This window comes from Mixia osmundae, assembly GCF_000708205.1.
Source record: "Mixia osmundae IAM 14324 unplaced genomic scaffold scaffold_3, whole genome shotgun sequence".
Lineage (NCBI taxonomy): Eukaryota > Fungi > Basidiomycota > Mixiomycetes > Mixiales > Mixiaceae > Mixia > Mixia osmundae.
The window spans coordinates 729,385-754,828 of NW_014575561.1; the positions used below are offsets into that span (position 1 = coordinate 729,385).

At 55.4% G+C, this 25,444-nt stretch overlaps 16 protein-coding genes across 16 annotated transcripts; 11 read left to right on the top strand and 5 right to left on the bottom strand.

Annotated features, from left to right (window-relative positions):
• Positions 1-39: 39 nt before the first annotated feature.
• Positions 40-642, bottom strand: L969DRAFT_46035 (uncharacterized protein; the record flags this gene model as incomplete). The annotated part of the gene is made up of 1 exon (XM_014713915.1): positions 40-642. One exon carries the CDS (start codon positions 640-642, stop codon positions 40-42), a length of 603 nt encoding a protein of 200 aa, XP_014569401.1.
• Positions 643-802: 160 nt separating this feature from the next.
• On the top strand, positions 803-1,834 carry L969DRAFT_355970 (uncharacterized protein). The gene is made up of 5 exons (XM_014713916.1): positions 803-968; positions 1,017-1,098; positions 1,148-1,242; positions 1,291-1,435; positions 1,480-1,834. The coding sequence occupies exons 1-5, from the start codon at positions 907-909 to the stop codon at positions 1,564-1,566; spliced, it is 471 nt and encodes a 156-aa protein (XP_014569402.1). The 5' UTR covers positions 803-906; the 3' UTR covers positions 1,567-1,834.
• On the bottom strand, positions 1,599-1,972 carry L969DRAFT_46383 (uncharacterized protein; the record flags this gene model as incomplete). Its single annotated transcript, XM_014713917.1, has 2 exons — positions 1,599-1,701; positions 1,752-1,972. 2 exons carry the CDS (start codon positions 1,970-1,972, stop codon positions 1,599-1,601), a joined length of 324 nt encoding a protein of 107 aa, XP_014569403.1.
• Positions 1,973-2,102: 130 nt separating this feature from the next.
• Positions 2,103-3,622, top strand: L969DRAFT_16163 (uncharacterized protein; the record flags this gene model as incomplete). The annotated part of the gene is made up of 8 exons (XM_014713549.1): positions 2,103-2,272; positions 2,321-2,409; positions 2,457-2,465; positions 2,517-2,566; positions 2,616-2,734; positions 2,781-3,194; positions 3,240-3,434; positions 3,484-3,622. 8 exons carry the CDS (start codon positions 2,103-2,105, stop codon positions 3,620-3,622), a joined length of 1,185 nt encoding a protein of 394 aa, XP_014569035.1.
• A 443-nt stretch (positions 3,623-4,065) lies between these two features.
• Positions 4,066-5,639, top strand: L969DRAFT_356325 (uncharacterized protein). The gene is made up of 4 exons (XM_014713918.1): positions 4,066-4,428; positions 4,483-4,733; positions 4,779-5,100; positions 5,158-5,639. The coding sequence occupies exons 1-4, from the start codon at positions 4,196-4,198 to the stop codon at positions 5,588-5,590; spliced, it is 1,239 nt and encodes a 412-aa protein (XP_014569404.1). The 5' UTR covers positions 4,066-4,195; the 3' UTR covers positions 5,591-5,639.
• Positions 5,640-5,688: 49 nt separating this feature from the next.
• L969DRAFT_16165 (uncharacterized protein) lies at positions 5,689-6,561 on the bottom strand (the record flags this gene model as incomplete). The annotated part of the gene is made up of 1 exon (XM_014713550.1): positions 5,689-6,561. One exon carries the CDS (start codon positions 6,559-6,561, stop codon positions 5,689-5,691), a length of 873 nt encoding a protein of 290 aa, XP_014569036.1.
• A 67-nt stretch (positions 6,562-6,628) lies between these two features.
• Positions 6,629-8,058, top strand: L969DRAFT_93336 (uncharacterized protein; the record flags this gene model as incomplete). The annotated part of the gene is made up of 5 exons (XM_014713919.1): positions 6,629-6,767; positions 6,937-7,034; positions 7,651-7,687; positions 7,741-7,917; positions 7,997-8,058. 5 exons carry the CDS (start codon positions 6,629-6,631, stop codon positions 8,056-8,058), a joined length of 513 nt encoding a protein of 170 aa, XP_014569405.1.
• A 70-nt stretch (positions 8,059-8,128) lies between these two features.
• L969DRAFT_86032 (uncharacterized protein) lies at positions 8,129-13,495 on the bottom strand (the record flags this gene model as incomplete). Its single annotated transcript, XM_014713920.1, has 9 exons — positions 13,305-13,495; positions 12,845-13,233; positions 12,676-12,795; positions 12,223-12,619; positions 12,078-12,164; positions 8,613-12,030; positions 8,478-8,566; positions 8,313-8,430; positions 8,129-8,262 (listed from the first exon to the last, which is right to left on the bottom strand). Exons 2-9 carry the CDS (start codon positions 13,138-13,140, stop codon positions 8,132-8,134), a joined length of 4,656 nt encoding a protein of 1,551 aa, XP_014569406.1. The 5' UTR covers positions 13,141-13,233; positions 13,305-13,495.
• A 71-nt stretch (positions 13,496-13,566) lies between these two features.
• Positions 13,567-15,286, top strand: L969DRAFT_16167 (glycoside hydrolase family 15 protein; the record flags this gene model as incomplete). Its single annotated transcript, XM_014713551.1, has 2 exons — positions 13,567-15,131; positions 15,190-15,286. The coding sequence occupies 2 exons, from the start codon at positions 13,567-13,569 to the stop codon at positions 15,284-15,286; spliced, it is 1,662 nt and encodes a 553-aa protein (XP_014569037.1).
• A 204-nt stretch (positions 15,287-15,490) lies between these two features.
• Positions 15,491-15,894, top strand: L969DRAFT_93339 (uncharacterized protein; the record flags this gene model as incomplete). The annotated part of the gene is made up of 2 exons (XM_014713921.1): positions 15,491-15,711; positions 15,780-15,894. 2 exons carry the CDS (start codon positions 15,491-15,493, stop codon positions 15,892-15,894), a joined length of 336 nt encoding a protein of 111 aa, XP_014569407.1.
• Positions 15,895-16,047: 153 nt separating this feature from the next.
• L969DRAFT_93340 (uncharacterized protein) lies at positions 16,048-17,801 on the top strand (the record flags this gene model as incomplete). The annotated part of the gene is made up of 2 exons (XM_014713922.1): positions 16,048-16,635; positions 16,686-17,801. 2 exons carry the CDS (start codon positions 16,048-16,050, stop codon positions 17,799-17,801), a joined length of 1,704 nt encoding a protein of 567 aa, XP_014569408.1.
• A 31-nt stretch (positions 17,802-17,832) lies between these two features.
• L969DRAFT_102273 (uncharacterized protein) lies at positions 17,833-19,235 on the bottom strand (the record flags this gene model as incomplete). Its single annotated transcript, XM_014713923.1, has 7 exons — positions 19,103-19,235; positions 18,926-19,050; positions 18,697-18,873; positions 18,544-18,648; positions 18,326-18,500; positions 18,074-18,278; positions 17,833-18,007 (listed from the first exon to the last, which is right to left on the bottom strand). The coding sequence occupies exons 1-7, from the start codon at positions 19,143-19,145 to the stop codon at positions 17,833-17,835; spliced, it is 1,005 nt and encodes a 334-aa protein (XP_014569409.1). The 5' UTR covers positions 19,146-19,235.
• Positions 19,236-19,382: 147 nt separating this feature from the next.
• Positions 19,383-20,438, top strand: L969DRAFT_16170 (uncharacterized protein; the record flags this gene model as incomplete). The annotated part of the gene is made up of 6 exons (XM_014713552.1): positions 19,383-19,581; positions 19,638-19,648; positions 19,702-19,857; positions 19,912-20,051; positions 20,103-20,128; positions 20,182-20,438. The coding sequence occupies 6 exons, from the start codon at positions 19,383-19,385 to the stop codon at positions 20,436-20,438; spliced, it is 789 nt and encodes a 262-aa protein (XP_014569038.1).
• Positions 20,439-20,640: 202 nt separating this feature from the next.
• L969DRAFT_16171 (uncharacterized protein) lies at positions 20,641-21,658 on the top strand (the record flags this gene model as incomplete). Its single annotated transcript, XM_014713553.1, has 6 exons — positions 20,641-20,839; positions 20,899-20,909; positions 20,960-21,249; positions 21,302-21,327; positions 21,383-21,519; positions 21,569-21,658. 6 exons carry the CDS (start codon positions 20,641-20,643, stop codon positions 21,656-21,658), a joined length of 753 nt encoding a protein of 250 aa, XP_014569039.1.
• Positions 21,659-21,834: 176 nt separating this feature from the next.
• Positions 21,835-22,925, top strand: L969DRAFT_86038 (uncharacterized protein). Its single transcript, XM_014713924.1, has one exon. It carries the CDS (start codon positions 21,881-21,883, stop codon positions 22,859-22,861), a length of 981 nt encoding a protein of 326 aa, XP_014569410.1. The 5' UTR covers positions 21,835-21,880; the 3' UTR covers positions 22,862-22,925.
• A 73-nt stretch (positions 22,926-22,998) lies between these two features.
• On the top strand, positions 22,999-25,153 carry L969DRAFT_356707 (uncharacterized protein). The gene is made up of 3 exons (XM_014713925.1): positions 22,999-23,146; positions 23,199-24,991; positions 25,045-25,153. The coding sequence occupies exons 2-3, from the start codon at positions 23,268-23,270 to the stop codon at positions 25,067-25,069; spliced, it is 1,749 nt and encodes a 582-aa protein (XP_014569411.1). The 5' UTR covers positions 22,999-23,146; positions 23,199-23,267; the 3' UTR covers positions 25,070-25,153.
• Positions 25,154-25,444: the final 291 nt, after the last annotated feature.

A 25,444-nucleotide genomic window follows, 5' to 3' on the forward strand; every position in this document is an offset into this window, starting at 1 on the left:
TACGTGCACTCCATCTGAACAACACAATCCGGGGTATATCTACACGGGTGCATTGCGGAGCGAACCACCTTTCTTGTAGTTGCTCTTCCACATCCACTCGACGTGCGCGATGTGACCGCTCGTCTTCTCGGCGTCTGTCGCCAGCTCGTTGAAGGCAGCCACGGTGAACCAGATATCAGTACATCCGTCTGCATGACCGTCTGCCTGGAATGCGCATCCGTCGACGACAGGCAGGTCGAGTGTCTTTCCATTCGTCGTCACGGTGACCATCTTTCGGCAGTTGCTCGTCTTCTCGCCGCTGAGCCAGCCCGAACGATCGAGAGGCGTGATGCCGTCTCTGGCCAGACCGTTCCAGAGGCAGACACCGAGATCGGTCTGGCTGTCGTAGTACTTGCTACAAGCGCCAGGATCAGACTTTTTCGTTGCTGGGCCTGCAATGTTCAGCGAGTCCTTCGTCTTGAGGACGAAGGCGGGCGTCATGGTGGCGACGTTGGTGCCACCCGGGACTGATCCCTGGTGGTGCTTGAAGTACTTGTAGCATCCTGTGTGCTCTGTACGCTTTTCGTGCGACACGGGCGTCTTCACCAAGTCGGCCAGTGCGATGCTGCAAAGCCCAAAGATCGTCAATGTCTTGGCGATCATCTCTGTCGGTGAGGGTCAGCAAGCTAGACATCATCGATCGAACGCCACTCACTGTAGTCGGATATGTCAGTAGCAAGGCAGAGAGGCTGAAGACGGGGAGGGACGACCGTATCCAGAGTCGTCGTCGAGACTCCGTCGCCTTATCGCCCTTGTTCATGCTTCACGACGCGCGTAGGCACGGACGCCCTCTGGTGCTGCCTCTGAACTCACTCACAGCCTCGCATCTTCCTTCCCTTCGTCTCTTTTTGTTGACTCGCACCCAAGATGCTCAGCTCGCTTGCCGTCACCATCATCGTCGCCACTTGCATCAACGCTCAGATCCATTCGTCAGTCGTGTGCGCGCGTCAGTCTGACGAGGACTCATGCTCGTGCAGACAATGCTACACCTACTACGCATCCCAAGGCTCTCTGCCCGCCTCTTACAACACAACGGCAGTGGGCTACCTTCCTGAGCCTGTAAGCTTTCGTGCCCGACACATCAAAGCGCTGGCTCAACAGCCAGCAGAGCGGTCCCGGTGCTTGTGGTACCTACAAGTCGTCAGACGTTGCTGCTTGCCTCTGGTCAGGTAGCGCTGCAGGTGCTACTACCGGTGGTTGGATGTGCGTCTCTTAGACTGCGGTCAGACACAGCTCATCTTTTAAGCGCAGCAACCCTGCCGCTGCTTCCAACTGTGGCAAGAGCGTCATCATCACGGCCAATGGCAAGACTGCTCAGGGACATGTTGCAGATGGATGTCACTTTGGCACCGCTGAAGCCTCATCCGGCTGTCCTCGCATCCTCTTGACCCTCGGAGTATGTAGACCCATCAAGTCGAACTCGCGCTGATGTCTCAGCAGGCTTTCGATGCTCTCGCAACGACTCAGGACGTCGCCAATGGCAATGTCGGCTCGCTCACGTGGTCTTTCGCGAACGAACCCATGTGATCCAATCCTGCCGAGACGCTACAACGCTCGACTTAGCCGTTGTACGGACATCTGGGTGCATTCGTCTGATGGCAAGTGACGTAGGTCGAATCGGCGCAGACGACCGACGTGCCGGTATGGTCGCGCGTGATGCCACTGCCGATCTGATTGAGCGCATTCAATCAACGACCTCTCTGTACACGCACTTGCTACACATCAGGTTGGTCGTCGAGCAGGCTGTCCACTGTGACAGGATGTTGCAGTCCTTACTACCCATGATCTGGTACCAGCCCGGTCCGGTATTGGGCATCCCTACCCCATCAGCCCTCCTAAGCAAGCCAGTGATTGCCAACTCACCGACGAGCTTAGAGCTCTGCGCATTGGTCGCTGCACCAAACCATGCAAGCACAATCAGAATGACGAACATGCTGACCGATAGATCGTGTCGGCAACCGGACGGGCGGGCTTGTCGACCCAAACGCGCCGTTGCTACCCCTTCCGCCTGTTTGCATCGCCTAGCTTCCGTCAGCAACGTACTATAAAACGAATGATGACTGATGGGTCCCACACTGCTCGATATGCTCGGACTCGTCGGTGCACTGTTGGTCTCTTCGGCTTTCGCCCTACCTCCACACCGCGGCCTGGAGATACCAGTCAAACGCAAGCTCACGCAGGATGGTTTGCTCAACGAAAGGCTACGCAAGCGTACCAATGTGGCCGTTGATACGTATGCCCTTCTCGGCCATGACCGCTTCTGCTCTTGATGCTAGCCCAGATGGGAGATCAACGGGTTCTACCTGGACCTGACCATCGGGGCGACAAAGTACACCAACTTGTTGATCGACACTGGCTCAGCCGTGACCTGTGCGTCTCATCGCTTTATCTTTGGCGAGTGCTGACAATGCAGACAGTCGTCTCGCGTAAGCTTGCCCTCTGTCGCTATCATGGTCCTTAACACTCAGCGCGCCTAGCTTACACCGGCTCGTCCACCGCGACCAATACGGGTGTAACCTTCAAAGAGGTTCGCTGCATCCAGCGATGCTTCATTAGCATGCTGAGAGGCAGTGCAGACGTTTGCAGATGGCAGCGTCGCGACAGGTACGATTTGGGAGGATCAAGTCGAGTTTGGCGGTATCAAGTCAAAGCTCGCTTTCGGTGGCTATCCCAGCAAGACAAGAACTGCGCCAATGTAAGGTCTTGCTGTTGGCCTTTGCTGAGCTGACCGAGATGAGCAGTCCGAACGACAAGAATGGCATTTTCTCCATGGGCACTGAGCAAGATCTCTCGACTGTCTTGATTAATGCCGGCACACAGCACATCGGTACCATACCCGCCCAGCTTGCAGTGCAGAAGATCATTCCAGCTAATCTGATCCAGCTCAAGTTCATACCCGATGGCTTTATCGGCGAGTCAACCGATGGTGGTGCAATGAGCCTGGGCGCTATCGATACTACTTTCCTCACCTCGCCCATCACGTATACGCCCCGACTGCCCGGCTTGAAGGGTCTAGATGGGAAGATCATCGAGTATTGGGCCGCTTCGGTTGAGCTTCCTTCGCTCGGGCTGCTCAAGACCAACGCCAACAAAGCATTCACTTTGATCGATTCAGGTACAACGTATACCCAAATATTCGAAACGCCTTTCAAGACGTAAGCAGTCACGTACTGCGGTACCACTGACTGATATCCCACCAGCTGGTTGGCCAAGATCCCGGGAGCATTCTACAACGCTACAGCCGGCGCAACGCAGATTCCAAAGACGTCACTTGCAAAGATTCCGGCTCTCGATTGGACCATAGAAGGCAAGACATTCACTGTCTCTGGTCAAGCGCTCCTCGTCGGTGATGCCGTCGTGTCTGGCTTCAATCTTAACCCAGCGTACCTCTGGTCGTGAGCTTACGCGTGGCTTTGTTTGAAATATCTGATGCGGACATGACAGCTACGTGCAATCGACGGGCTCGGATGCGGGCATGCAAATTCTAGGCACATACTCGCTGACGTACATCAGCGTCATTCTCGATGCCAGCTCGGCCGTGCCTCGCCTTGGCTTCGCAAAGACGAAGTACTCGCCTGCTTAGTATGGAATGTGAACTTTGTACATGCAACTAGACTCCCCTGAGCATGGCCTGCGCATAAGGAGGACTGATCTCAGTACAAAGCAATGACATGCTGGCGAGCTCGATGGGTCTATGAATGCCTGAGTGATGCGGCCCATAACATGCTGAAGTATGTGCTGAATAGACGCGACACGCGACGTCTGTCAGCGCTGTCAGCGCTTGTCAGCTGACTAGCGCGACTCGATCGTGCTCCACGTCGATCCTCGATGGTTCTGCGTCCAAGCGTGCGCCGATCAGCAGAGGTGCATGCATCGCACATTCGCTATCTTCATAGTCTTCAACAACTCCCAATGAGGCGAATGCCGACGTCTGCTCCGTCAGCTTTGGTGTCGTCACCCCCCGTTAATCATTACCAAGCGTTATGTGACTTGCCTCACGGAGCGCAAGACGAGTAACATCCGCCAGAACCAACATCGTTATGGCGTCGCAGCACCAGCTGGTCCCAGTGTCAGTCTGACACGCCGTCGCTCTGGCTTCGGTCGCGCGCGCTTATAACCTTGCGCCGCTCATTCGCCGCCAAACTCGAGCCGCACCATGCTCGCTCGTTCGATCTATTGCGCTGCGCTGATTGCAGCAACGCGAGCAGCCTCCCCCCTCAAGCTGACCGTCAACAGGCATATCTCACCCAACTTTGTCGGCCAAACACTTCAACGCAATGAAGCGCTTCAAGCGGGCAAGACCATACCCATCTTCACCGGTGGCGCCTCGGGCTACTACACTTCTGTCCAAGTAGGCGATCAGGTCTATACTGGCTGTTTGCTCGACAGGTGAGCTGACCGGCTTCTGCTCGCAAACAACTCCTGACTCGAGGGAGACAACAGCGGTAGCTCCGTTACTTTCGTACATCCTTACACGCCTAGCAAGACCGCTCAGCAGACTCAGTACCAATTCACCGAGCTCTTTGGCGATAACACGACAGCTTCGGGCACTTTCGTCGTCGATACGTTCTCCTTTTACGGCTCGGGCATGACGCCCGCCAAGATCTATGTTGCTGGCGAAGTGAGGCCGGGTGTGACAAGCCCGAGAAAGTCAAATGGCTTGATTGGTCTTGGGCCACAGCTAGACCTTCAAGGTATGCTCGACCGATCAGCGGACCGCGTTCTGACCATTCGTGTAGGACTCATCTCAAATCCTGCGCCTGGCTCGAAACAGATCGCCCCCGTCCTCAGCGAGCTCGTCAAAGCTGGCACTCTTCCGGCGAACATCATTGGTCTCGGATTCCACGCGTACGATCTGATTGACACGGAGCAGACTGTCGATGCAGGCGCAGTCACCTTTGGCGGGTTCGATTCTTCGGTCTTGACGAGCGAGATCACTTGGTCAAACACTCTGCCGATCTACCAAACAGAAAAAGGCCAGGCTCTGTGGTGGGCAGTCTCACTCGAATTGCCAAGCTTTGGTCTACTCAAGAGCAACAAGAACCGCGCGTGGACTATCATGCGAGTCCCTTCGTTGTCGTGCAGGGCTTTAAGCTGAGCCTGATCTGCTGATGACAGAGATAGCGGCACGACTCTAACCGTCCTGTACGAAAGCGTCTTCCACAAGTGGTTCAGTCAGATCAAAGGCGCCGTCATCGACAAGCAGGCTCCTATGCCTAAGATTCCGTTGGACAATATCGACTCGATTCCTGCGCTTGACTTTACCCTAGAAGGACAAAAGTTCACCATACCCGGCAAAGAGCTGCTGCTACCTCCAGCCTTTGTCAAAAACGCCGGTCTGGATCCTCATTTGTGCGCTAACTCTTCCTCGTGCTGCTATAGTCTGACACCGCGAGGCAGCGCTTGGGCATACATCACTACCTCTGGCAGCGATTCCGGTATTCAGATCTTCGGTGCGTACAGCTTGACGAAGCTCTATGTCATTCTGGACGAAGAGTCAACGACGCGACGTGTCGGCTTTGCGAGAACCAAAGCTACACCGGTTGCTTAGCGTGCGCAAGCTTCAGCATCTTACCGCATCAAGCACACAGATTGCCTCTAGCTTGAGATAATGACATGTTACGGATACGAGTAATCAACGAGGTCAAGCTAGATGCATTCTTTGGCCTCGTCACCCTTGCCTTCGATCTCGATGCCTATTGCACGATCGAGGACGCGAGCAAACACTTTGCGCTCCAGCAAATCACCAGATCCTTTGATATCTGAGGTGTCGAGATCGTTGATATTAGTTTTGATCACTTCGCGCAGCTTGTCAGGCTCAGAAGGCAGCCCGAATAGCGTCGAGGCAGCCGAGAGTGCTCGGTCGTCCGCGGTCGGATAGAGCTCCTCAAAGTGTATTTGCAGGCGACGAAAGAGGATGTTGACGCCTCCTTCGCCGATGCCTTTGATCTCCTTGAGCAGCTTCTTGATCTCTTCAGGCTTGCTATCCGCTGCCTTGCGTAACCCTTCAAGCGAGTCGTCGCTGCCGTCTTTGGCATACTTGTCTTTGATGACGGTCGCAATCTCGAGTAGCTGCGCTGCGGTCTTTTGGCGATGTTGTGTACGCGCAGTGTCTAAGCTCTCTCGAAGCTTGTCCTCGCCGGCCTCGACGATCTGACCCGGTGTATTGAAGCTGAAAGGCGCATTGAGGAGCGTTCGGATGCTACGACTGCCCAAGCGGTGATCGATCGGCTTGCTCAGTAGGCTTGCGCAGACAAGTTCTTCAAAGGGCGACAGATCAGGCGTTCGATAGGTCTTGTAAGCTGCCCCGTCTTGCTTGGAAATATCTTCCTTTTCCTCTGGCGGTGTTGCCAAGTCGAGTGCTTTGTCCGATAGCAAGAAATTGAGCGTCTTGACAGGATCAGAGGATGGCGCATTGGTTCGTGCGCTGCTCCGGCTGCTCGTCTTGCTTTTCTTGCCGTTGGGAGCTGCGTCCGCATTGTCGGTCTTTCGCTTGGTAGCACCTGACTTCTTGGGCGGCATGGTACTATGCAATCAGTCGAGCTGGTCAGTGCAGCCAGCGTCTACCTAGAGCGATCTCCGGATCTCCATGATCAGGCTGCACGGAGCGCGCGTTCGATCATCGATCACCGATGACGACAGCGGATGCGGAGAGTCGTCCGTCCAGGCAGGCTCAAGACGGCACAGGATGTTGGCCTCGAGTCAAGCGGATACCTCTAGGCCTGGGGGTATCTGATCGAAGTCGCGTCTCAAGGCATTCCACATTTGAGTGATGGCGTTCAAGGGCAGGTCTCAGTATCCGTCTCAGCAAGGCGGCTGCACAAGCCATATCAAAATCGTCTGCGAGATGGATATCGCAGGCTAAGGCACAGCTGAAAATCACGGGCACAATCCCAGAAAGTAGGTTGTTCATTGAAGGACAAGCTGCAATATTGCTCGCTGGACCACCTGAGGGAAACAGAATTGACACGGTATCTGAGAGCGTCGCGCGAGTTGTGAGGGTCAAAGTGATCATCGTCGCACGTTTCGGGCAACCAGAGACCCGCAGAGCAGGCCGAGCATTAGCGATGTCACTCGAGAGCTCAGCAAAAGAGATGACTGACCAGGACTGGAGGGAGCGCCCGCTCGCNTGTTNAGGCATTATCGCAGTACGCTCGCTCCCGTCCTGACTTGCCGAGCGACGAAGGGTGAAGTCGGGCGAGTCGAAGGCGGCTATCTCGGTCGATCCTTTGCATCTCTCTATCCTTAAGCGACTCGCTCTCNGGTCACCGCATATTAGAGANTTCNGCTCAGATCANCGCGNATCCATCGCTCGCCTNCCACAGGCTTCCCTCTCTTTTCTCGCCTNCTCACANAGAGAGAACTNACCTGATNANNTCGACAGAAAGGCGATTTGTCGGCCATTTCTTGCGCGGTATAGCAAAATATTTGGGCGCGTTTTATCGTCCGCTGCGAGCCTGCGAACGCGACCGATCGTGAAGGATTCGGCAGTCCCACGAAACACGCGTGGTCCCCACATCCCGCCTGCCCATCTATCCTCAGCAGACAGCCTAGCAATGCTGGCCTTGCGGAGGCAACAGAGAGTCTGCTCGCAGTCTGTGATGTCNCTAGAAGACTGACATTCACAAGCTTCTATCGACAAGGCCGGGTAAATACACGATGTTGGAGAGGTTAGCGATAAGCTAATGAGTCCAGCGCCAGATGGACGAGGCTCTCCGGCGGACGATGAAGACGAGTCGAAGTATTTGTTGGGAGAGAGTGGCGAGGTATCAGATCGTCTCACTCGTGTCCGTGTCTCAGCTTCGAGGGAAAGAGTGCAGGCGACTTCATGCACACCTTTGCATACACGCAAACATCACGCTGCACTGCTGATGAGTTGTGAGCAGGATATCTGAGATCATCAGCTCCTGCCATCGCATGCGTCACTCACCATTCACACACTTGACCGCATGTGCAGCTGGATTGACCTCTCAGCAGACACTACCCTCCATTACGCACGATTCCGTCTTGACGGCATAGGCTCATCTTCATGCAGAGCTGGTTGAAACGCAGAGAGGAAGAGGGAGCCAGACAAAGTCATGCATGGTTTGGCCTACGGTCCACTGCTTCGGATGATCAACTTGAGTGCTGGCATCCATGGTCCGATATCTTCCGTCTGGTTGACACTGCTGAGGAGCTCGAGATGGAGCTGTAGCGCCTTGTTCGCGTCCCCTGCTTCGAGTGCTGTAACGCACGCGTCAAGTCAAAGTGAGCTTCATGGGATGATAGCGTACTCCTAATGATTTCCGCGAGCTTGTCGACGGTCGGACGCGAGATTGTATCGCAATTGAGAGCATCAAAGAGGACGAGCATGCGCTTGATCGTATCATCTTGCACCTTCTTCGGCAAAGACTGAGTGGGGCATCAGAGACGTATGATGCGAGACAGACAGTGCTCACCTGGGTTCCAATCAACCGCTTGAGTCTTACATCAAGGCTCGCAAAGATCGGCTTGCTGTAATCCGGTATATGGCTTCGATCGCCGGGAGCTGCTGGCATGCTTAGCCTTAGTCATTATCCGACGCAGGCACGTACGATACTTGGGTTTGGGCGGCTCAGGACGAGCTTGAGGTGGCGGCGTCGCGCGTGGTCCCTGCTGGTTGACGATAGAAGCAGGACGAGGCGGTCCCTGCATTGGAACAGGTTGCTGACCTGGCGGAGGTCGGAAGCCGGTAGGAGGCGGTGCGAATTGACCGCCATTCTGTTGAGGCCCTCGCGCTGTCGGGGCAGAATTTGGTACAGTGCCAGCCGGAGGATCGTATGGGCTAGGCTGATACGCCGCAGGTGGCACAGAACCAGGACGGGCCATCGTAGACGGACCTGAAGAAATGGCTGCGGGCGGTGGCGGTCCGTAGGCGTTTGAAGATTCTCTTCGAGGGGGTGGTGGTCCGACAGGCTGCTGTTGAGGCGGCGGCGGCGGCGGACCCTGCATGCGCATACTCGGGCCTTGCGGCGGTAGAGCAGCATTGCCTTGCATCCCATTGATTGGAGGCGCGTAAGGATCACGCTGCATTGGTGGGCCAGATTGCTGGCTCTGTTGCTGTTGCAAGTGCATCTGTGATTGCTGAGGCGCCTGACCGTATTGAGGCGCACCGTTGGGCTGCGAATGCTGCATAGCGCCCTTTGGTGGTGGTGGTCCGACTTGTGAAGCCTGCGGGCGCATTGCACCTCTGCTGGGAGGTGGCGGCGGTGGCATGCTCTGCTGCTGTCCCTGAAGATAGCTTGGAGCGCCGAAGGATGAGACAGAGGGTGACATTGGGCCGGAATGAGGGAAAGGCGACATTATCGGCGCCGCCTGACGTGACGCCGCAGCGGATGCTGTTCGCTTTGGTGCTACCGTCGGCACATCGTTCCAAGCGCCCTCTTCTCGCTTCGGAGGCGGCGGTGGCAGCACAGGCTTTGCGCTCTGCACATTGCCCATGCTCGCAGGCTGCATGAACTGCCCAGGCTGTTGCTGAGGCATGGCATAAGGATTCGACATCTGCATAGTCGGAGCGTACGATGCAGACTGAGAGGCCTGCATGCTGTACGGATTTTGAGGCTGTGTATTCTGCGGTGGTGCATACGTCGTCGTGGCTTGGGCGTACGGGTCATAATGAGGGTTCTGCTGCTGTTGCTGCATTGGCGCGCGAGGCTGTGCAGGCTGCTGATAAAGCTGCTGCTGTCCAGCTGGCATCGCAGAAGCGTAAGAGGAAGCCGCGTAGCTCGACTGTAAGGCTGCCGTGACAGGCTGAGCACGAGGCGCAGATGAGTACTGCTGAGCTACAGCCGCGGTAGATGGGCGAGCAGCACCCGAAGCCTGCCCAGTCGCATCCAAAAGCACCGAGCGAACGGTCGCGGCGTCGATATCGCCTTTGCCGTTGTAGTCGGCAGGCACCTGTGCCACGATCTTGACAGCCGTAGTCACAAGGCCTTGCGCTGCCAGTATCTGAGCGTATTCTGCATATCGGTCGTAAAGCGACGCAAGCTTGTATGTTCTCTCTACGCCTTCGACGGGGGCACTTGTGGCCAACGAGAGATCTGCATCGACATATTTGACCGCCCGCTGGAAGATCGTGACTTTTTCGATGAAGGTCTGCAGTGCCTTGGCATGAAGGGCATAGCGAGAATCGCTGCCTACACTGAGGACAGAGGGCTTCAATGCTGCTTCCTCTTCCTCTTTCATCTCTTGCGCCCAGATCGACACAACCTTCTCCAGCTTTCCAGATGCGAGGTAGCACAAGACTGCGTTCTTCCTATGATCTTTCGCTGCTGCAATTGATCCTTCTTCGACCTGCGATTGAAACTCTAGACGCTGGCCGAGTTGCTCTGTCAAGCTGGCATACTCGTCTGCGCGCGCAAATGTGCACAGAACGACAAAGATCTCTTGCCATTCTGTCAGATCGGCATTTTGCACGACGTCGGTGAGATCGTCAAGAACAATTGACTGGAACAAGCGCAGGTAAGGCAAGCTGGTGGTATGTCGCTCGAAGTAGGCTTTCTGTGTGCGGGCAAGAAGGTCGGGTCCGCCGCGGAATGCCAGCAAGAGTGCATCTGCGAAACGATCGGATGTAAGGCAGAGAGCAACAGCGCTGTCGAAATCGCCGAGCACGACGGCGCGGGTGATTAGCCGATCGGCATCTGACTCGCCAGATGGATAAATGTTGAAGGTAGTAGGCTTTAGCGCTTCCGATGCGATAGATGAGGGTCGTGAGCCAGCAGTGGCAGCGATGGAAGAGCCTCCAACAGCACTCTCTCGGCCGAAATTTCGATCGAGCAGCGTATGCGGTCGGCCCGTTCCGATCTGCGCGTAAAAGTCATCTGCAGCGTTTCCATGTCCAGGCGTGCCAGGTTGTACAGGGTCATCGCCGAACAGACTTGGCTCGGTCACTTCAGAGTCACCTTCGCTTGGCTTGGTAGTATCCGTGCCCATGCTTAGACTCGGAGCTTCCGAAGGCGTTGCTTCTGAGACAGAGTTACCGCGATTGACAGCTGCGGCAGCTTCCCCTTCTGATGAGCCTGACAGTGCTTCGTCGTGCCTTTGATCTGCAGCAAAGCTGACGAGGGGCTCACGAGCTACAGAGCCACTATCATTGTCGCCCAGCTCGGATCCTGCAACGGTGGACGACCCGTTCCGGCCCTGGTCGAGACGCGTACGTAATGACTGCACCGCAGCTTCGACTTTGCCCTTCACTTCTTCCTTTGAGAACCCGAGCAAGGTGACAAGCTCGTCGCGTGAGTCTGCGCGAAAGAGTGTCGAGAGCAGACGCCATGAAACGAGGTCAGATTTGATGCTATCCTTGACTGTCTTGTCAGACGTTGCGTCCGTCAAGATCGTCGAGCCTGCAGACTCGCGAGCTCGTGCTTGACAATATTCTGCCAGGCTGTCCTCATCTATGGCGGTCTCCAGCTTGAGCGCGCGCTCAATGATCTCTTTCTCTGTGACAATCTGACTGATTGTGACCATCGAGAGATGAGGCCGCTTCGGTTGTGGAGGCTGGCCGGGCACTTGTGGTACTTGTGCAGGCGCCGGACTTGCTTTGACTTGGACGAGCTTGCCGCCGAAGCCAAACGTCGCGCTTGCAGGTCGCTTCAGCCAAGCAGGGGGTTGCGTGAGGCTTACGCCAGGATGAGCAGACTGGGCGAGCGATATGTTGTTTGTATCGAAAATATCTTCGTCATTGATGTGCTGCGCAGGATCGTTGATTGGGTCTTGTTCAGCAGGCGCTGTCGACTGGAGCGAATGCACGCCAATGATGCCATCAAAGGAAGCCGTCGCGAGCAAGAACGGATTGAATGGACACCATTGGGCTTCGAACGACCAGTTGTTCGAGCGCGGCAGCTCGCCGACGATCTCGCCCGATTCTGGATTCCAGCAAAGTGTGCGGTTATCCTTGCCAGATGAAAGCAGCAATTCGGGATCTGACTTGCACCACGACAAGCTGAGCACACCCTTGTCATGCCCGGTCAGGATCTGCTGCAAGATCAGCTATGTTCCCGTGTAGAAGAATCTGTACGCACCTTTTCTGGCGCACGAGAATGACGCAGATCCCAAACCATGATGATCGGATTCACGTCATCGTCGCTCGCTGTGATCAATTTCGTGGCCTACGCATAGCATTTGTCCTAGCGTCAGCGTATGCAGATCACATGATAAGCAGCGCACATTGTCAGGATGCCATACTACTGCGGAGATGCCCGAGCGACTATTGGGTGCAGATTGCATCGGTCCTCCTTGTGGCTGGCCTTGCGCTGCAGCATTGAAGGCGAGTGAGACGACCTCCTTCTTGCCCTTGAGATCCCAGACGACGGTATAGCCAGTATTGCTGCCTGACGCGAGTACGTGAGGCACTTTGTTATTCCAGGCGAGCGAGGTGATGTCGTCGAGATTGCGCGATCTTGCACCCGGCGAGTATGGCTTGAGTGGGGAGGATGTCAAATCCCAAATGTAAATTTCAGAGGCGATCGAGCCCGACGCTAGAAGGTGAGGGGCCGATGGATTTGACGACAAGCCTTTGATTGGTCCGGTATGGTGAGTGGTCTTGTAGATCATGCTGTCAGTCCTGTGGTGCGCGTACGTCATCAGCAGTGGGCTTCCGCTGATCTCTGGCGTCCTTACGATTTGCCATTGAGAATGAGCGATGGGTCCCATACGGCCAGTTCGCCCGAGTCCATGCCCGCGGCAATGACGCCCTTGGGTCGTTGTGCGATTGGCGCTGTCCATACTATCTTGTTGAACCTGACGACGAGGCATGAGCTCGTGCGACCGAGGAGGAATTGAGGCATACCGAGAGGAGGCAGCAACCTTGCCCAAGATCTTATGATCCGTGTCCTGGCGTTTCTGGGGCGCTTGTACGGAGCCGGACTTGCTAGAAGGCCCTTCATAGAAAGGCGACCAGATCTCAAGGATAGACTCGTTCGAGAATTGATCATCCACAGCGCCCGAGACCGTGCCTGTTGCAAGCAAGGGCAAGCCGGCAACACGACTTGGGGTAGACTTTGCACCTGCTATCGGCTTGGAGGCAGAAGTACTGTTGGGCGACCATGCGAGAGTCGCCGTCCGAGGAAGGCTGACGAGCGTCATGTTGGCTTGTCAGGCTACGTTGCTGAGGTGCAACGCGTGAGGTGCTGGATAGCAAGCTGTCCAGCGGTACGCGCGTGGCCTGCGGGCGGTTGCCTATGCACAAGGCTATCGCATGAGCCACCAAAGCTCGGACGAATCGTGCTTGCGAATTGCAGGCCACTCACGAGGTACAATGAGCTCGACAAAGCGTCGACGTGTCGCCGTCAATGTGGAAGAGCGAACGCGCCTATAGCGCTGCGAACGCTACAGGCGGAGCTCGACTGAGCGTAGAGGCTGTCGATGCGACCGTTGCGTGGCTCAGTAAGCCTGGTCGAGGCAAGCTCAAGGCGCCCTTTGCGTTGTCGCGGTCAACGGCAGCAGCCAAAATCTCTCACGATCGAGATTGCCTCTACCGCGAACTTGCCACGCGCCGCCGCCTAGTCCTGCATGAGCGACTCCAAAGTCGACGATGTCGTCGTCGTTCAGCCGGTGACTGTGCCTCGCAAGCGCAGTGTCCCGCCTTTGCAATGGCTGGCGCTGGCGTTCCTTGCAGTTGCTGTCTCGCTCCAGACACTTCGAAACAGTCTTACCCGCTCTTCTCCAAATAGTGATAGCGGAAGCGGCTCTGATGTCTTCAAGAATAGTAGAGACACTTCTCTGGATGCCTGGGTCAATAAACAAGCCGAGACCTCCTGGAAGGGTCTGCTCGACAACTTCAACAGAGAAGGAACAGACGCGGGCTGTATGGTCGCTTCCCCTTCGACAGAGCTTCCGGACTACTGGTACCAATGGACCCGCGACACTGCCCTCGTACTCAAGTCGGTTGTCCAGCGTTGGATAGAGACGGATCCTGCAGCCAGTGGACGGGATCTACCAGCAAGCAGAGAGTGGTCGCGTCTCGAGCTGCTGATCAGGCGAGTGGCGGACGAGCAGATCAAGATGCAGCACGAGCAGACGCCTTCTGGCGGCTTTGCGACGGGCGGCTTAGGAGAGGTCAAATTTCACGTCAACGGCTCGGCTTTTGCAGGACCATGGGGCCGACCACAAAGAGACGGTCCTGCTCTGCGCGCGACCGTCATGACAGCTGTGGCGCATCATCTGCTGAACCGACCAGTGCACAACAACTCGAACAGTGGTCTCGACGTGGACTACGTCAAGGAGAAGCTCTACGATGGCAAATTTCCCAGCCAATCACTCATCAAGGCTGACCTTGAGTATGTGGCGCACTACTGGCAATCAGTCGGTTTCGACCTGTGGGAGGAAGTCAAAGGCGCACACTTCTTCACGCTGCTGGTATCACAGCGTGCTCTCAGAGACGGCGCAGGATTGGCAGAGCGACTCGGAGATGCAAAAGCTTGCAGATTCTACTGCGAGCAAGCACAAAAATTAGAAAAGAAGCTTGCCCAATTCTGGTATCCAGACAAGCGCTACTTGCTAGCCAGCTTAGACTGGGCGAGCGATCATGGCAAGCACTCGTGGCTCGATATTGCAAACATCCTTGCCGTCAACCACGCCCCTTCGAGCTCATATCCGATTCGAAGTGATCGGATCATGTCGACGCACTATCTCGTCACAGAGTCATTCAGATCAATCTACAAGATCAACGCGCCAGACTTGCTGCAGCCTCCGAGTGGCAAGGTGAGAGGTCTTGCCATTGGCAGATATCCAGAAGATGTCTACAATGGCACATACGGCACCCTAGGCCAAACGGTCGGGCATGCATGGCATCTCGCTACCCTTGGCGCAGCCGAATATCTGTACAAACTCGCAAACGACATCGCACACTCTTCAGAAGCACTCACGATCACATCTGTCTCTGCACCCTTTGCGCAAGACATTTTCCTTCACGCCGTCAAGAATGCACGCATACAGCCGGGAGCCATCTTGTTGCCCAGCTCAGCAGCCTCGCAAACGTTTGTCAAGGGTCTGGTGAGGAAAGCGGACGCCTACTTGCGAACAGTCCAGCACTTCACGTCATACCCGAACGGATCTCTATCAGAGCAGTATCATCGGTGCGTGATCTTTCCATTCTCTCCGAAGCCCTGCTTAATGAAATCGAGACTTTTTCAGGGATAGCGGCGCACCGGCAGGAGCACGGGATCTCACATGGAGCTATGCCGCGTTTGTGTCTTGCGCTCAAGCGCGATATGGCCATCCAACGCTCTGAAAGATGATTCTGAATGTTCGATTGCAATATAGATGACGAGCGAGGCTTGACGCGCTATGACTTTTCCACGTTGGTAGAACATCTCGGGATGGGCGCGTTAATGAAATTGGAGAGTAAAATTGCTCCCGCATCGCTGGTCGTCTAACAAGCCTCGTACCTAGCAAGATCGTCGAGTCCAGCACTACGGTTGCATGATCATGGAGCATGGCCGCCGCGAAGAGCTACAAAAGAGACGGGCAAGGTGCACGGAATGTCCACCTCCTCCGTCGAGCTCCCTCTCTCGTGCAGCACATTGGAGCACTCGGGGATAGCGGCTTGCGCCCAAGCGCTGAGTACCCAGCGCAACCCATTCTGTCAAACTGCATCCAGCTACAGCAGACACGTCTGACACAGATTGACTTGCGTGCAAAGCTGCAGGGGCCCAGGTGAGCGCTCACCTTCCTTTTTCGGACGAGCCAAGGTTAAATAAAAATCAATTGACTGCCCAGAACAGGCAGACCAAACTGTCAGGAGCCGACGATCAATCTGGGGCAGAGCCCATAAGGGCAGTAAACCAGCCAGGCCTCGATAAATTGCCACAGCTTCTCGACCGATCGGCGACTGACTAGGCACAGCTCCTCCTGGGACCGACTTTGCTTTTGGTTAGGCTGTCGACCTGCTTTGTCAACAGGTCATGTTATAAAGACGCCTGCTAGTGTCGCTTGCGCTCGAGCTGCTTTGACGAGGTAGAAGACCGCAGCGCGTGCTCTAGGTGGACAACCATGGCATCAGCTCCCAAGGCAGAGGCCCTGGCATTCTCATATTCATCACCGGTCGTCGCGCCGACTGCTCAGTGCCTGCCCATTGCAAGCGACGAAGGCTCCAGGCTCGCCCTACCCGCCGAGCTCGGGCGCACTCAATCTACGGGCTCACCTACCCGAGCGACTTTCTTCGGTCAGGCTGCCCCGGGCAGTCCCCTGCAGCGGCCATCATATAGAAGCGACTTTGGCAAATCGTTCTTGCGCGAGCAGACGCTTGCAGCAGGAAAGACTACCCGACCAGTATCAGTGTCACGCAGCCCTTACTATCCTAATGTGCGAACTGGCAAATTCAACTCGGCTCACTACCCGCAGTCCTCGTCTGCCATTGACTCTGACTCGTCAGTATCCGACTCGGACTCGCCCATCAGCCTTCGCCTGAAAGCGGGGCGCAACTCCTCGGCATACAGCTCCGTGGCATCTCGTGATAGGCCGGTGAACAAGCGCCCGAGCGCTGTGCCGCCCGATCATGCCGCCGAATGTGAGATCAGCCGACGCGGGCGACTCTTATCGAGCGCAGCTGTTGCATTGCACCTTTGTGCTGCTCTCTTAGTAAGCACCGAGCATCAAAAGGCTAGCAGTCAGCTCATTTCGTCGAGCAGATGATCGTTGCAAGCAAATGGGTCCTCACCCGCACTAATGTCCCATTTACATTTCTCTTTGGCCAGCTACTCATCCCTGCAATGCTCATGAAAGGACTCGCTTTGACTGGTCGGATAAAGCTGCCGGCTATCACAAAATCGGCATTTGAGACGATGACCCCGTCAGTGATCTGCAGTCTGCTAACGCTGCTCGCCAACACGTTTTGCCTTCAAGCGGTCGATCTTGGCTACTTTCAGATTGCGCGTGGTCTCACGCTACCCCTGACACTCACTCTGGCCGTCTTCGGCTCTGATGTGAGCTCAGTGAGCGCACAAACAATGACGGGCGCAAGACGACTGCCGGTACGATACTCGACACTAGCCGTTCTAGGTGCATCAATAGTATCAGCCGGATATATATCAGGGACGTACGCCCGGCCCGTCAATGTTCAATCGTTCGCCATAGGGCTCGGCCTCGCCAGCTCGACGCTGACTGCATACCAAACGGTCAATCTCAAGCGCAAGCTACGTCACGCAGGTCTGACTGGTCTCGAGACTGTCTACTTTGGCAACCTGTTCTGCGCTGCCGCCATGGCGCCTCTACTTCTGGTCAACATGGAATATGCAGTCGCTCGCGAAATGTATCTCGAAGGAGGCCATCAGCTCAATGTCTTCTTGCTAGGCACGATGACATGTGGTCTCTGCGCTTTCGTGACCGCGATGATCAGCGCATTCTCGAGCAAGATCAATGTGTCTACATACCAGCTCACCGCCACGATCATTCGTACTATCCTTCAGACACTGATCGGCATAAAGGCCTTTGATGAGCAACTGACCGATGATCGAGCCATCAGTTTGGCTACTATCGTAACCGGCGTCGCACTATACAGTGTTGCAGCCAATCGCAATAATCCGCAAGCTCAAGAGCAAGGCGATCGACAGCGACTGATCAATCGCGATTCACTGAGCCGGAGGTCGATTGCTCGCTTACGCACGTTCATCGCGCCAATGTCGCCCACGCTCTTCAACGCGTCGATCATGTTCACACCGATCGACGAGAAGTCTGGCTTCTACGCGGACAAGTCGTGCACATTCTACGATGACGCTCAAGAGAAGCTCATCTATAACATCGTCTAATCGCATTGCGCAAGGGTTGTAGCTGCATCACTTAGTACAGGGAAGCATGTTGTTTGTCACAAGCTGCATCTATCGTTCTAGATAGTCTACTCGTGTTCGCCGCTGCGCTGCTTTTTTCGAAGCGTGGCAACTCTGTGGCGGCATTGAGGCTTCTTCTGGTGCAAGGACAGCGACTGACGCTCTCTGCGTGGCCGTCATAGCCTGCGCTAGCGGCTCGAAGAGGATAGATGCCGGTTTTTGTATCGTCTCATGCGTCGATTGCCGGATGATACCACGTCAGAATGCCGCCCGTGACGGAAGAGTCTGGCGAAAGGTAGACGTGGAAAATACCGGCGTGCTCGTTGCAGACGCAAGCAATCGTCGACGTTGCGCCCTGATGGGTCGATAGGAATTTCAAGAACATCTTGATGTCTATTTTGACGGCATGCAGCGCCCTTGGATCGTCTTCCTCTTCGCCACTTGCCGCCTGAGAGTTCTCTGTGCGGGAGCTGAGCTTAGCGCGGTGTGATGCTAGGGTGACATACCAAAGTGAGCCTGCTTGAGATTCTTCCAGACTGTCTCTATCTTGGCTAGCTCATCTTCGACGGATAGCCGGAGCTCGCCCATCTTGTTGGCCGTGAAAATGATGTGCGATGAGATATTGCGCATCCGCTCGACGACAACTTGAACGCCCTTGAGTGACGGCATGTATAGGGTGACCTGCAAGCGATCAGTCAAGCACTTTACCAATGCGGCGACGTACATCTGGATCCGGGCAGAGCGGCTCTTTGAGATTGTCCATGTCGGCTTGTTTGAGGACGCGTACAGAGATCTCTTGTAAGATATCGATTGCCTTACCCGTGTGGCTCTTTGTGAAGTATCAGACGGGGCTCATCGAGGGTGTTTGCAGGCTTACTGCAGACTTGATGGCAAGGCTCAGAATAGGAGTAGCGCCTTTCTTTGTCAGACGGATGACGGCCTCCGTCGCGCCTTGACCGGAATTGAGCGCTCGCTTCAAAGCTTCGGTGACGACCTCGAGATAGATCATATTGCCTGCGCTAGATTCGATGCGATACTCCGCAAAGATGACATTCTGCAGCTCTTGTCAGTACAGCAGACTCTTTCCTGGCTAAGGGCGTACTGACGACGTCTATCTGGGCCCAAACTTGGGTGGAAGAGCTTATGTCGCCCATGCAGATGATGTGAACCTTTTCGGCGGTGAGCTTGATGATGCATTGCTTCGCCAGGGTCGAGACGGATGACACAATGTCTGCTCCTCCGTCTCTGAGCTCTTTGGATGCCATCTGCGAGAGATTGCTTACATTGGAACGTCGCGATGTTCGACAACTCTGCTCTGAAGCGCATAACATAGCGAGACCAGCCCCAATAGCAGCCCGACTCTGATATGAACTTCCGCAAGTCAGGCCGAGTAGAATTGTGGTCGCCGCGCGTGACGCTATCTGGCGCAGACGCGATGTCATCTATGTCGGTCAACACGTCAGCGGCTCATGACTCAGGAGGCTCGCGGAGAAGACCCCTGGCAAGCCGTCCCCTCGTTGACTTCATCGACAACTAGCTCGCTTCCTCATCAGCAACTGCTCGATGCTTCGCCTGTGGCTCACGATCCTGCTCGTCTGTCAATCAAGTCAGACAGATGCCGCGCCATCACCGGCCCTACCTTTGCCAGAATTGAATCGAGGCCGTCCTCTTGGGGACGGCAGATGGACCCTCGCCGTACCGCCTGAATTCAAACCTTCCATCCCGGACACAGATGAATACGTTCAGACTTATAACGTAGACCGTCAGTTGAGCCCTGAGATAAGCCGATCACTCGCTGATGTATCAAGTTGCAAACAGTCAGCTACGCTGTTCGTGCAATCGCTATATGTGCTAGTGCTTCACCCTGATCACCATCGAGCAGGCATCGTGTCCCACGACGGCGCCGAAACCGATGCATCGCGATGATCAGGCAGCCCCCTGGGAGATTGACTATGAGACAAAAGCTGGCGAGTTGGACAAACCTATCGAGACGAGCGTATCGTTCAAGGTCAACATATTCGACAAGACGGTCACCGTTGTCAGCTCGCTCTCTACAGACCTGTCCCGCAACTGCTCATCTGCTAGACTGTAGGAAGGCTGGGGCACCCTCGCGATCGACCGGATCGCTACCCGTGCGACGATCTGGCCCAAGGTTGATATTGACATTATCGTGAAGGCAAAATGCGCCCTCGAGCTCTATGGAGAATGCTGCGAGGGCTACCTTGACGTGAGGTGCGTTTCACCTCGGTCATACTACGAGATCACGCTCATCATGTCGCGCAGCGTGGGCTTCCACGTCGATGAGACCTGTGAGTACATTTACAGCCCGCTCTGCTATCTGAACAGACTGATGGCCCAACAGACGTCATTGACAAACCCAAATTCAAATTCCAACAGACCTGCTCGCCAATCTACATGGGCATACCTGGTGCATGCGATGCTGCAAGAGCGAAGATCCCAGGTCTACCTACAGCAGAGGAATGCGATGTCGCTGCGCAGATGTGGATCCCCTCCGCACCGCCCATGCCTGACGATGACCAACCTGGCCCATGGGGCGTGCATAGACGCCAACGAGGCGCGAGCGAGGAGAGTGCTCTTGTGCCCATCAAGATCGTATGATTGCACAAAAGTCCGAGTCCTCCCTGCAGCTCCACTTGTGAGGCGACGCGTCGCTAGGGCCGTCGGTGACGAATCAGCCCCTTGTGAAGACTGTCTCCTTGCGCGGTCACTAGAGCGCCCTCGGTCGAATGCCCCTTGACTTCACCTCGTCAGCGATCTTATTTGTTCGCCCGCTCACTCGCTCAGCAGCCTCTGCCGCGTCATGCTCGTCCACTCGATCTCGCTCGTGCTTGCCGCTGTCATCAGCCAGACCTTTGCAGCAATTTCAGAGTTGCCAATCTATCAGGGACATCCCTTAGGAGACGGCCGCTGGACTCTTGGCCTGCCACCGGGATTGCGCGCCCACGTCAGCAACGGCGTTGGAAATGAAGGCACCTACATTCAAACCTACGATCTTGATGGTCAGTCGATCGCAATCTGCGTACATTCGCATGCTTGCTGACTTGCTCCGGCGCTACAGTCGATTACGCTGTGCGTGTGATCACCTGACCATCGGCGTACCTGACCCACAAAGATCGCAGGCTACTTGTCCCACGACTGCTCCTCAGCCGAGATATGCGGATGAGAAGCAGTTCCCGCCTTCTGAGCTCGACTATGAAACCAAAAGGGGCAAACCCGTACAAACCGAGGTTTCCTTCAAGATCGATCTCTGGTCTCAGACGGTCACCGTCGAAGGATTCGGCAGCCTCATGATTGAGGAGGTCGGTATCAGTGCGACAATCTGGCCTCACATCAATGTAGACATCAGGATCAAGGCCAGCTGCTTCTTGAGATGGTACGAGGATTGCTGTGAAGGCTTTGTAGACCTCAAGTGAGTCTCTCCAAACCTACGCATCGATGACCTGATCATCTCGGTATCACAGCGTCGGCTTGCGCATTGATCAAGAATGTATGGGCGTACACAGACTGACGCTCGAGGATGCTGATCGCGTCCGTATGAGCAGTCGAGATCAGAGCGCCCGCATTCAACTTCAAGCAAGTCTGCAATCCGATGTGGTCAGGAATTCCTACCGCTTGCGAGTTGGCACGCCACGAAATTCCTGGCCTCCCCGCTAAAGAGGATTGCTCGATCGACGGCAATGTGCGTCCGGCATCCATGTCAGTGTGCTCTAGCTCATATCAGTGACCAGGTCTGGACACCGTCAGCTCCGCCCATGCCTGGCTATATGACCGCTCGCGAGAAGCTCGATAAACGCCTCGGCAGAAAACAGGAGCTCTAAGCGGACCGTGCAAGCAAGAGATGCATCTCCGATGTCTTGACTCGTATAAAGCAGCCAGAAATGCAGATCGGTAATCTTGGTTCGCAAGTAGACATGTAGCCTCTTGCCTTATGACGTAAAAGCTTTGACAAATGACATTTTGCCACTTGAATGATAATTTCCAATCAACTCTTCCTCTTGATAGCTCGTCCCGCCAGCTTCCCTGCCGCATAACATCTCATCATGGGCAGACCAGAGCTGATCACAGGATGGGGATACGTCAAAGAGAGCTTGAGCGAGATACGGCCGCCCAATAGCGAATTCTCAACTGACGACATTGGAGACCTCACTGGTCAAGTCCACCTTGTCACTGGCGGGAACACGGGCATAGGCGAGCAATGCGTCAGGGTCTTGGCGAGCAAGGGAGCCAAGGTCTATCTCGCATGCCGAAACAAGGAGAAAGGCGAAGCCGCGATCAAGCGAATTGGCCAAGGCGACATACACCTGCTGATTCTTGATCTTGGATCGGTCAAGGCGGCGCACGCCGCAGCGGAAGAGTTCAGATCCAGAGAGAAGAAGCTACATGTCCTCTACAACTCAGCAGGCGTCATGGCACCTCCCACAGGCAGTCGTACGTCAGACAATCTCGAGCTGCAATTCGGTACAAATGTGCTCGGCCACTATGTATTCACGCAAGGAATCCTACCGGTCCTGCTGCAGACTGCAAAGAGCGCGCCAAAAGGGCAAGTGAGGATTGTCAATACGTCGAGCTCAGGTCACGCCATACTGCCAAAGGAAGGCATCAACTTTGACAGTCTGACCACTCTCCAGTCGCAAGCCTATCTCGGCAAAGCGGACATTTTCATCAAATACGGACAGAGCAAGCTTGGCAACGTCTTGCTCACGAATGAATGGGCAGCGCGACATCCTGAGCTCATCGTACTGTCATGCAATCCAGGAAACATCAAGAGCGATCTGCAAAGAACCACGGGCTCATTGTTGAACATGTTCATCTCGCCCGGCCTCTTCCCAGTATCAAAGGGAGCTTTGACACAATTGTGGGGCGGCACTTCGCCTACGATTGACCAGTCAAAGTCGGGCTCATATCTCATACCGTGGGCTCGGTTTGGTCACGTCAAGACGCCCTTCGCGGTCGATGCCGCGCTGCAGTCGAAGGTCGTCGATTGGTGTGAAGCAGAGAGCAAGAAGCTTCTGAGCGCCTGAGAAGTGTATACCATCAATACTGTTCCTAGCTCAATATTTTGCATCACATTCAGTGTCGAGCGGATGACGTGGACGTGCGGTGTGTGTGAGAGACACTTTCGATCACTAAAACTTGAATGACTTTGTTGAATACGTGTTAGCCGAGTACCACTCTCCTTCTCAGACTTTGCGAGCCTCTGGCAGACATACGGCAGCGATTGCCAGGCGATTCTACTACGAGGGTTCGTCAGCTGTATCGTCCATCCGTCGACAGCGACAGATTCGAAGACATTTGCGCCGGAGATTGTCAGCCGAGTCATATTGCTCGCTTTGTTACATTACTGACATGGACAGCTAGAGGAGCCCCGGCTGATCTGCATCGTGCGAAAGCATGATAACAGTACCGCAGTAGCTGTCTGCATGCTCAATGCATACAGGCAAGAGTCACAAAAAGCGACAAGTCTACTGCGACCCGATCGACGACACTTTGCCGAGTCGCTTGCAGCTGGTTGCCGAGCGCACGTCGCCTCGTAGACCCGTAAGGAATGCGCTCAAGCCGTTGAGCATCAACGTCGATCGGCCAATGATGGAGCGTCTACGCGATCACAAGGGTCAGCTGCGAAATGCGTTCGCCTCACCAAGCGCACGTCGAGCTGTCGCCCATCACGGCTTCGTTACGCCTCGCAAGAGCGAGACCAGGGGCGTGAAGCGGAAGCGTTCGGCCAAGACGACTACTTCGGCTCAAACTCAGGAAGCGATGCTTTCGCCTAGAAAGACGCGTACTCAGTCGAGGTTGGCAGCGCGACGGAAAGCGTACGACAGCGAGGATAGCGACGTGGAGCAAGATGGCATGGAGGTCGAGGATGCTGCGCAAGATACAGACGACGGCTTCGAAGACGTTACTTCCTCAAGTTCAGCCCCGGAGCCTGGCAGCGACGTTCACGAGGAAGAGGACGACGACGCGTTCTATCTTGAGCACGCAGCGCAGAGCCAGCTCATGAAGCTTCGCAAAACACGCCTGATTGATCTGTGCACCTCTGCGGGCCTGTTTGACGATGACGCCGAGTTGGAGACATTGACAAAAGCGATACTCGTGGACAGTATCCTGCACTGGCGAACGCACAGGGACAGCCCGGACGAGACAAGTAGCGAAGAGGCTAGTGGTTCCGAGTCATCCGTTCAATCACCTCAGATGAATCGTGTGCGTGTCGGCCGCACGCTGAGGACGCGGCGCGGGCCATCGCCAACACGGCCGAAAGTTCCGGATCACCGCAGGCTACCCTATCAGACTCGAAGCAGCTTACCATCACTATGCGCATTGACAGATGCCCAACTCGAGATCTCCTCGCAGACTACCTTCGGTCGCTCCCCGACAAAGCCACGTCGATTACGCCATGTGCCTTCTCGCGCGCGACTGAGGCGTCAGCATACAGCGCTGCCGAGGGAATATCGCAATGCGCTCGATCGTCGCGTTCGGCCGGAGTCGACAGCACAGTATGAGTCTACAGACGATGAATGGGAAGCGGCGTCTGCGGCGGATGATGATTCTGACGCAGATGACCAAGAAGATATGCCATCGCCGCCAAAGAGGCAAAGAAGCAGCACGCGTGTTGCTTTCCAAGGCAGATCATCCGAGCCACAGTCACGACTGGTGTCGCGGACGCACGCACGACGATCACAAGCTAGCGATTCTGCAGAAGATCGCGAGTCCGGCCGGAGCTCTCGATCGTCTAAGCTTGCAAAGGGTACCACGCCAGTAGCGCGAAGGACACGACAAGCAACCGGCGGCTCTATCACTGCCATTGATTTTGCGTTGGCGGATTCCCATCCGGTCGAGTCAGACTCCGAGGATGAGGCGTCACATCATTCTAGTCACAGATCTCTTCGGTCCAGTCTTCGTGTCAGTCGCAGCGAAAGCGTGGCATCTCAGTCGAGCATGCGAAGGCGGACGCGCAGCGGTCAACACGAGGTGATTGTCGACGAGGAGGAAGCAGTTGATCCCTTCTCCCATCCAATCATGACAGACGATGAGGGCAGCGACAGGCAAGACAGCGACCCAGATACAGACGAAGAGATCAGCATAACACAGACCGTCGGAGATGACGAAGACGCGAACGAGGACGTGACAATTACAGAAGACGATGCAGCGTCGTACGCAGTTGACGAGTCCATCGTCGATCCGTTGTCGCATCCGATAATGACAGACGACGAGCAAGCAGCCGATTCTGACGAAGCGGAAGAGGAGGAGGTAGACGAAGATGGATCAGATGCTGGCGAAGAGCTTGACATCAACTTGGCTAGCTTCAAGGAACTTCATCGTCTACACAAGCACATCCTCGTAGCCCTTTGTGCTCAGCGAGACATACAAACCGAAGGCACGAAGCGAGAGCTGGTCAATGCTCTCATTCAATGGGTACGTGGACCGCTTGCAAGATCATGCAAAGCTGATATCGAAACGCGCAGCGTAAGGTCAGCAGAGACTCGGTCATCTCTGTGAGCAGCAAGGCGAGTAGCCAGATCGAGAGACAAAGGCGGACCCGAATGGACACGAAGGCAGAAACAAAGACGCAAGCTTTGTCCGCAGCCAAGCATAGCATTGTCAGT

Bases quoted from the DNA above. Each gene is read 5' to 3' on its own strand.
- L969DRAFT_356325 (XM_014713918.1), top strand. From the start codon at position 4,196: ATGCTCGCTCGTTCGATCTATTGCGCTGCGCTGATTGCAGCAACGCGA. The intron at 4,429-4,482 runs GTGAGCTGACCG...GGGAGACAACAG, and splicing joins ACTGGCTGTTTGCTCGACAG to CGGTAGCTCCGTTACTTTCG. The intron at 4,734-4,778 runs GTATGCTCGACC...CCATTCGTGTAG, and splicing joins GCCACAGCTAGACCTTCAAG to GACTCATCTCAAATCCTGCG.
- L969DRAFT_86038 (XM_014713924.1), top strand. From the start codon at position 21,881: ATGGGCAGACCAGAGCTGATCACAGGATGGGGATACGTCAAAGAGAGC.
- L969DRAFT_356707 (XM_014713925.1), top strand. From the start codon at position 23,268: ATGCATACAGGCAAGAGTCACAAAAAGCGACAAGTCTACTGCGACCCG. The intron at 24,992-25,044 runs GTACGCAGTTGA...CGATAATGACAG, and splicing joins ACAGAAGACGATGCAGCGTC to ACGACGAGCAAGCAGCCGAT.
- L969DRAFT_355970 (XM_014713916.1), top strand. From the start codon at position 907: ATGCTCAGCTCGCTTGCCGTCACCATCATCGTCGCCACTTGCATCAAC. The intron at 969-1,016 runs GTCAGTCGTGTG...ATGCTCGTGCAG, and splicing joins ATCAACGCTCAGATCCATTC to ACAATGCTACACCTACTACG. The intron at 1,436-1,479 runs GTATGTAGACCC...ATGTCTCAGCAG, and splicing joins GCATCCTCTTGACCCTCGGA to GCTTTCGATGCTCTCGCAAC.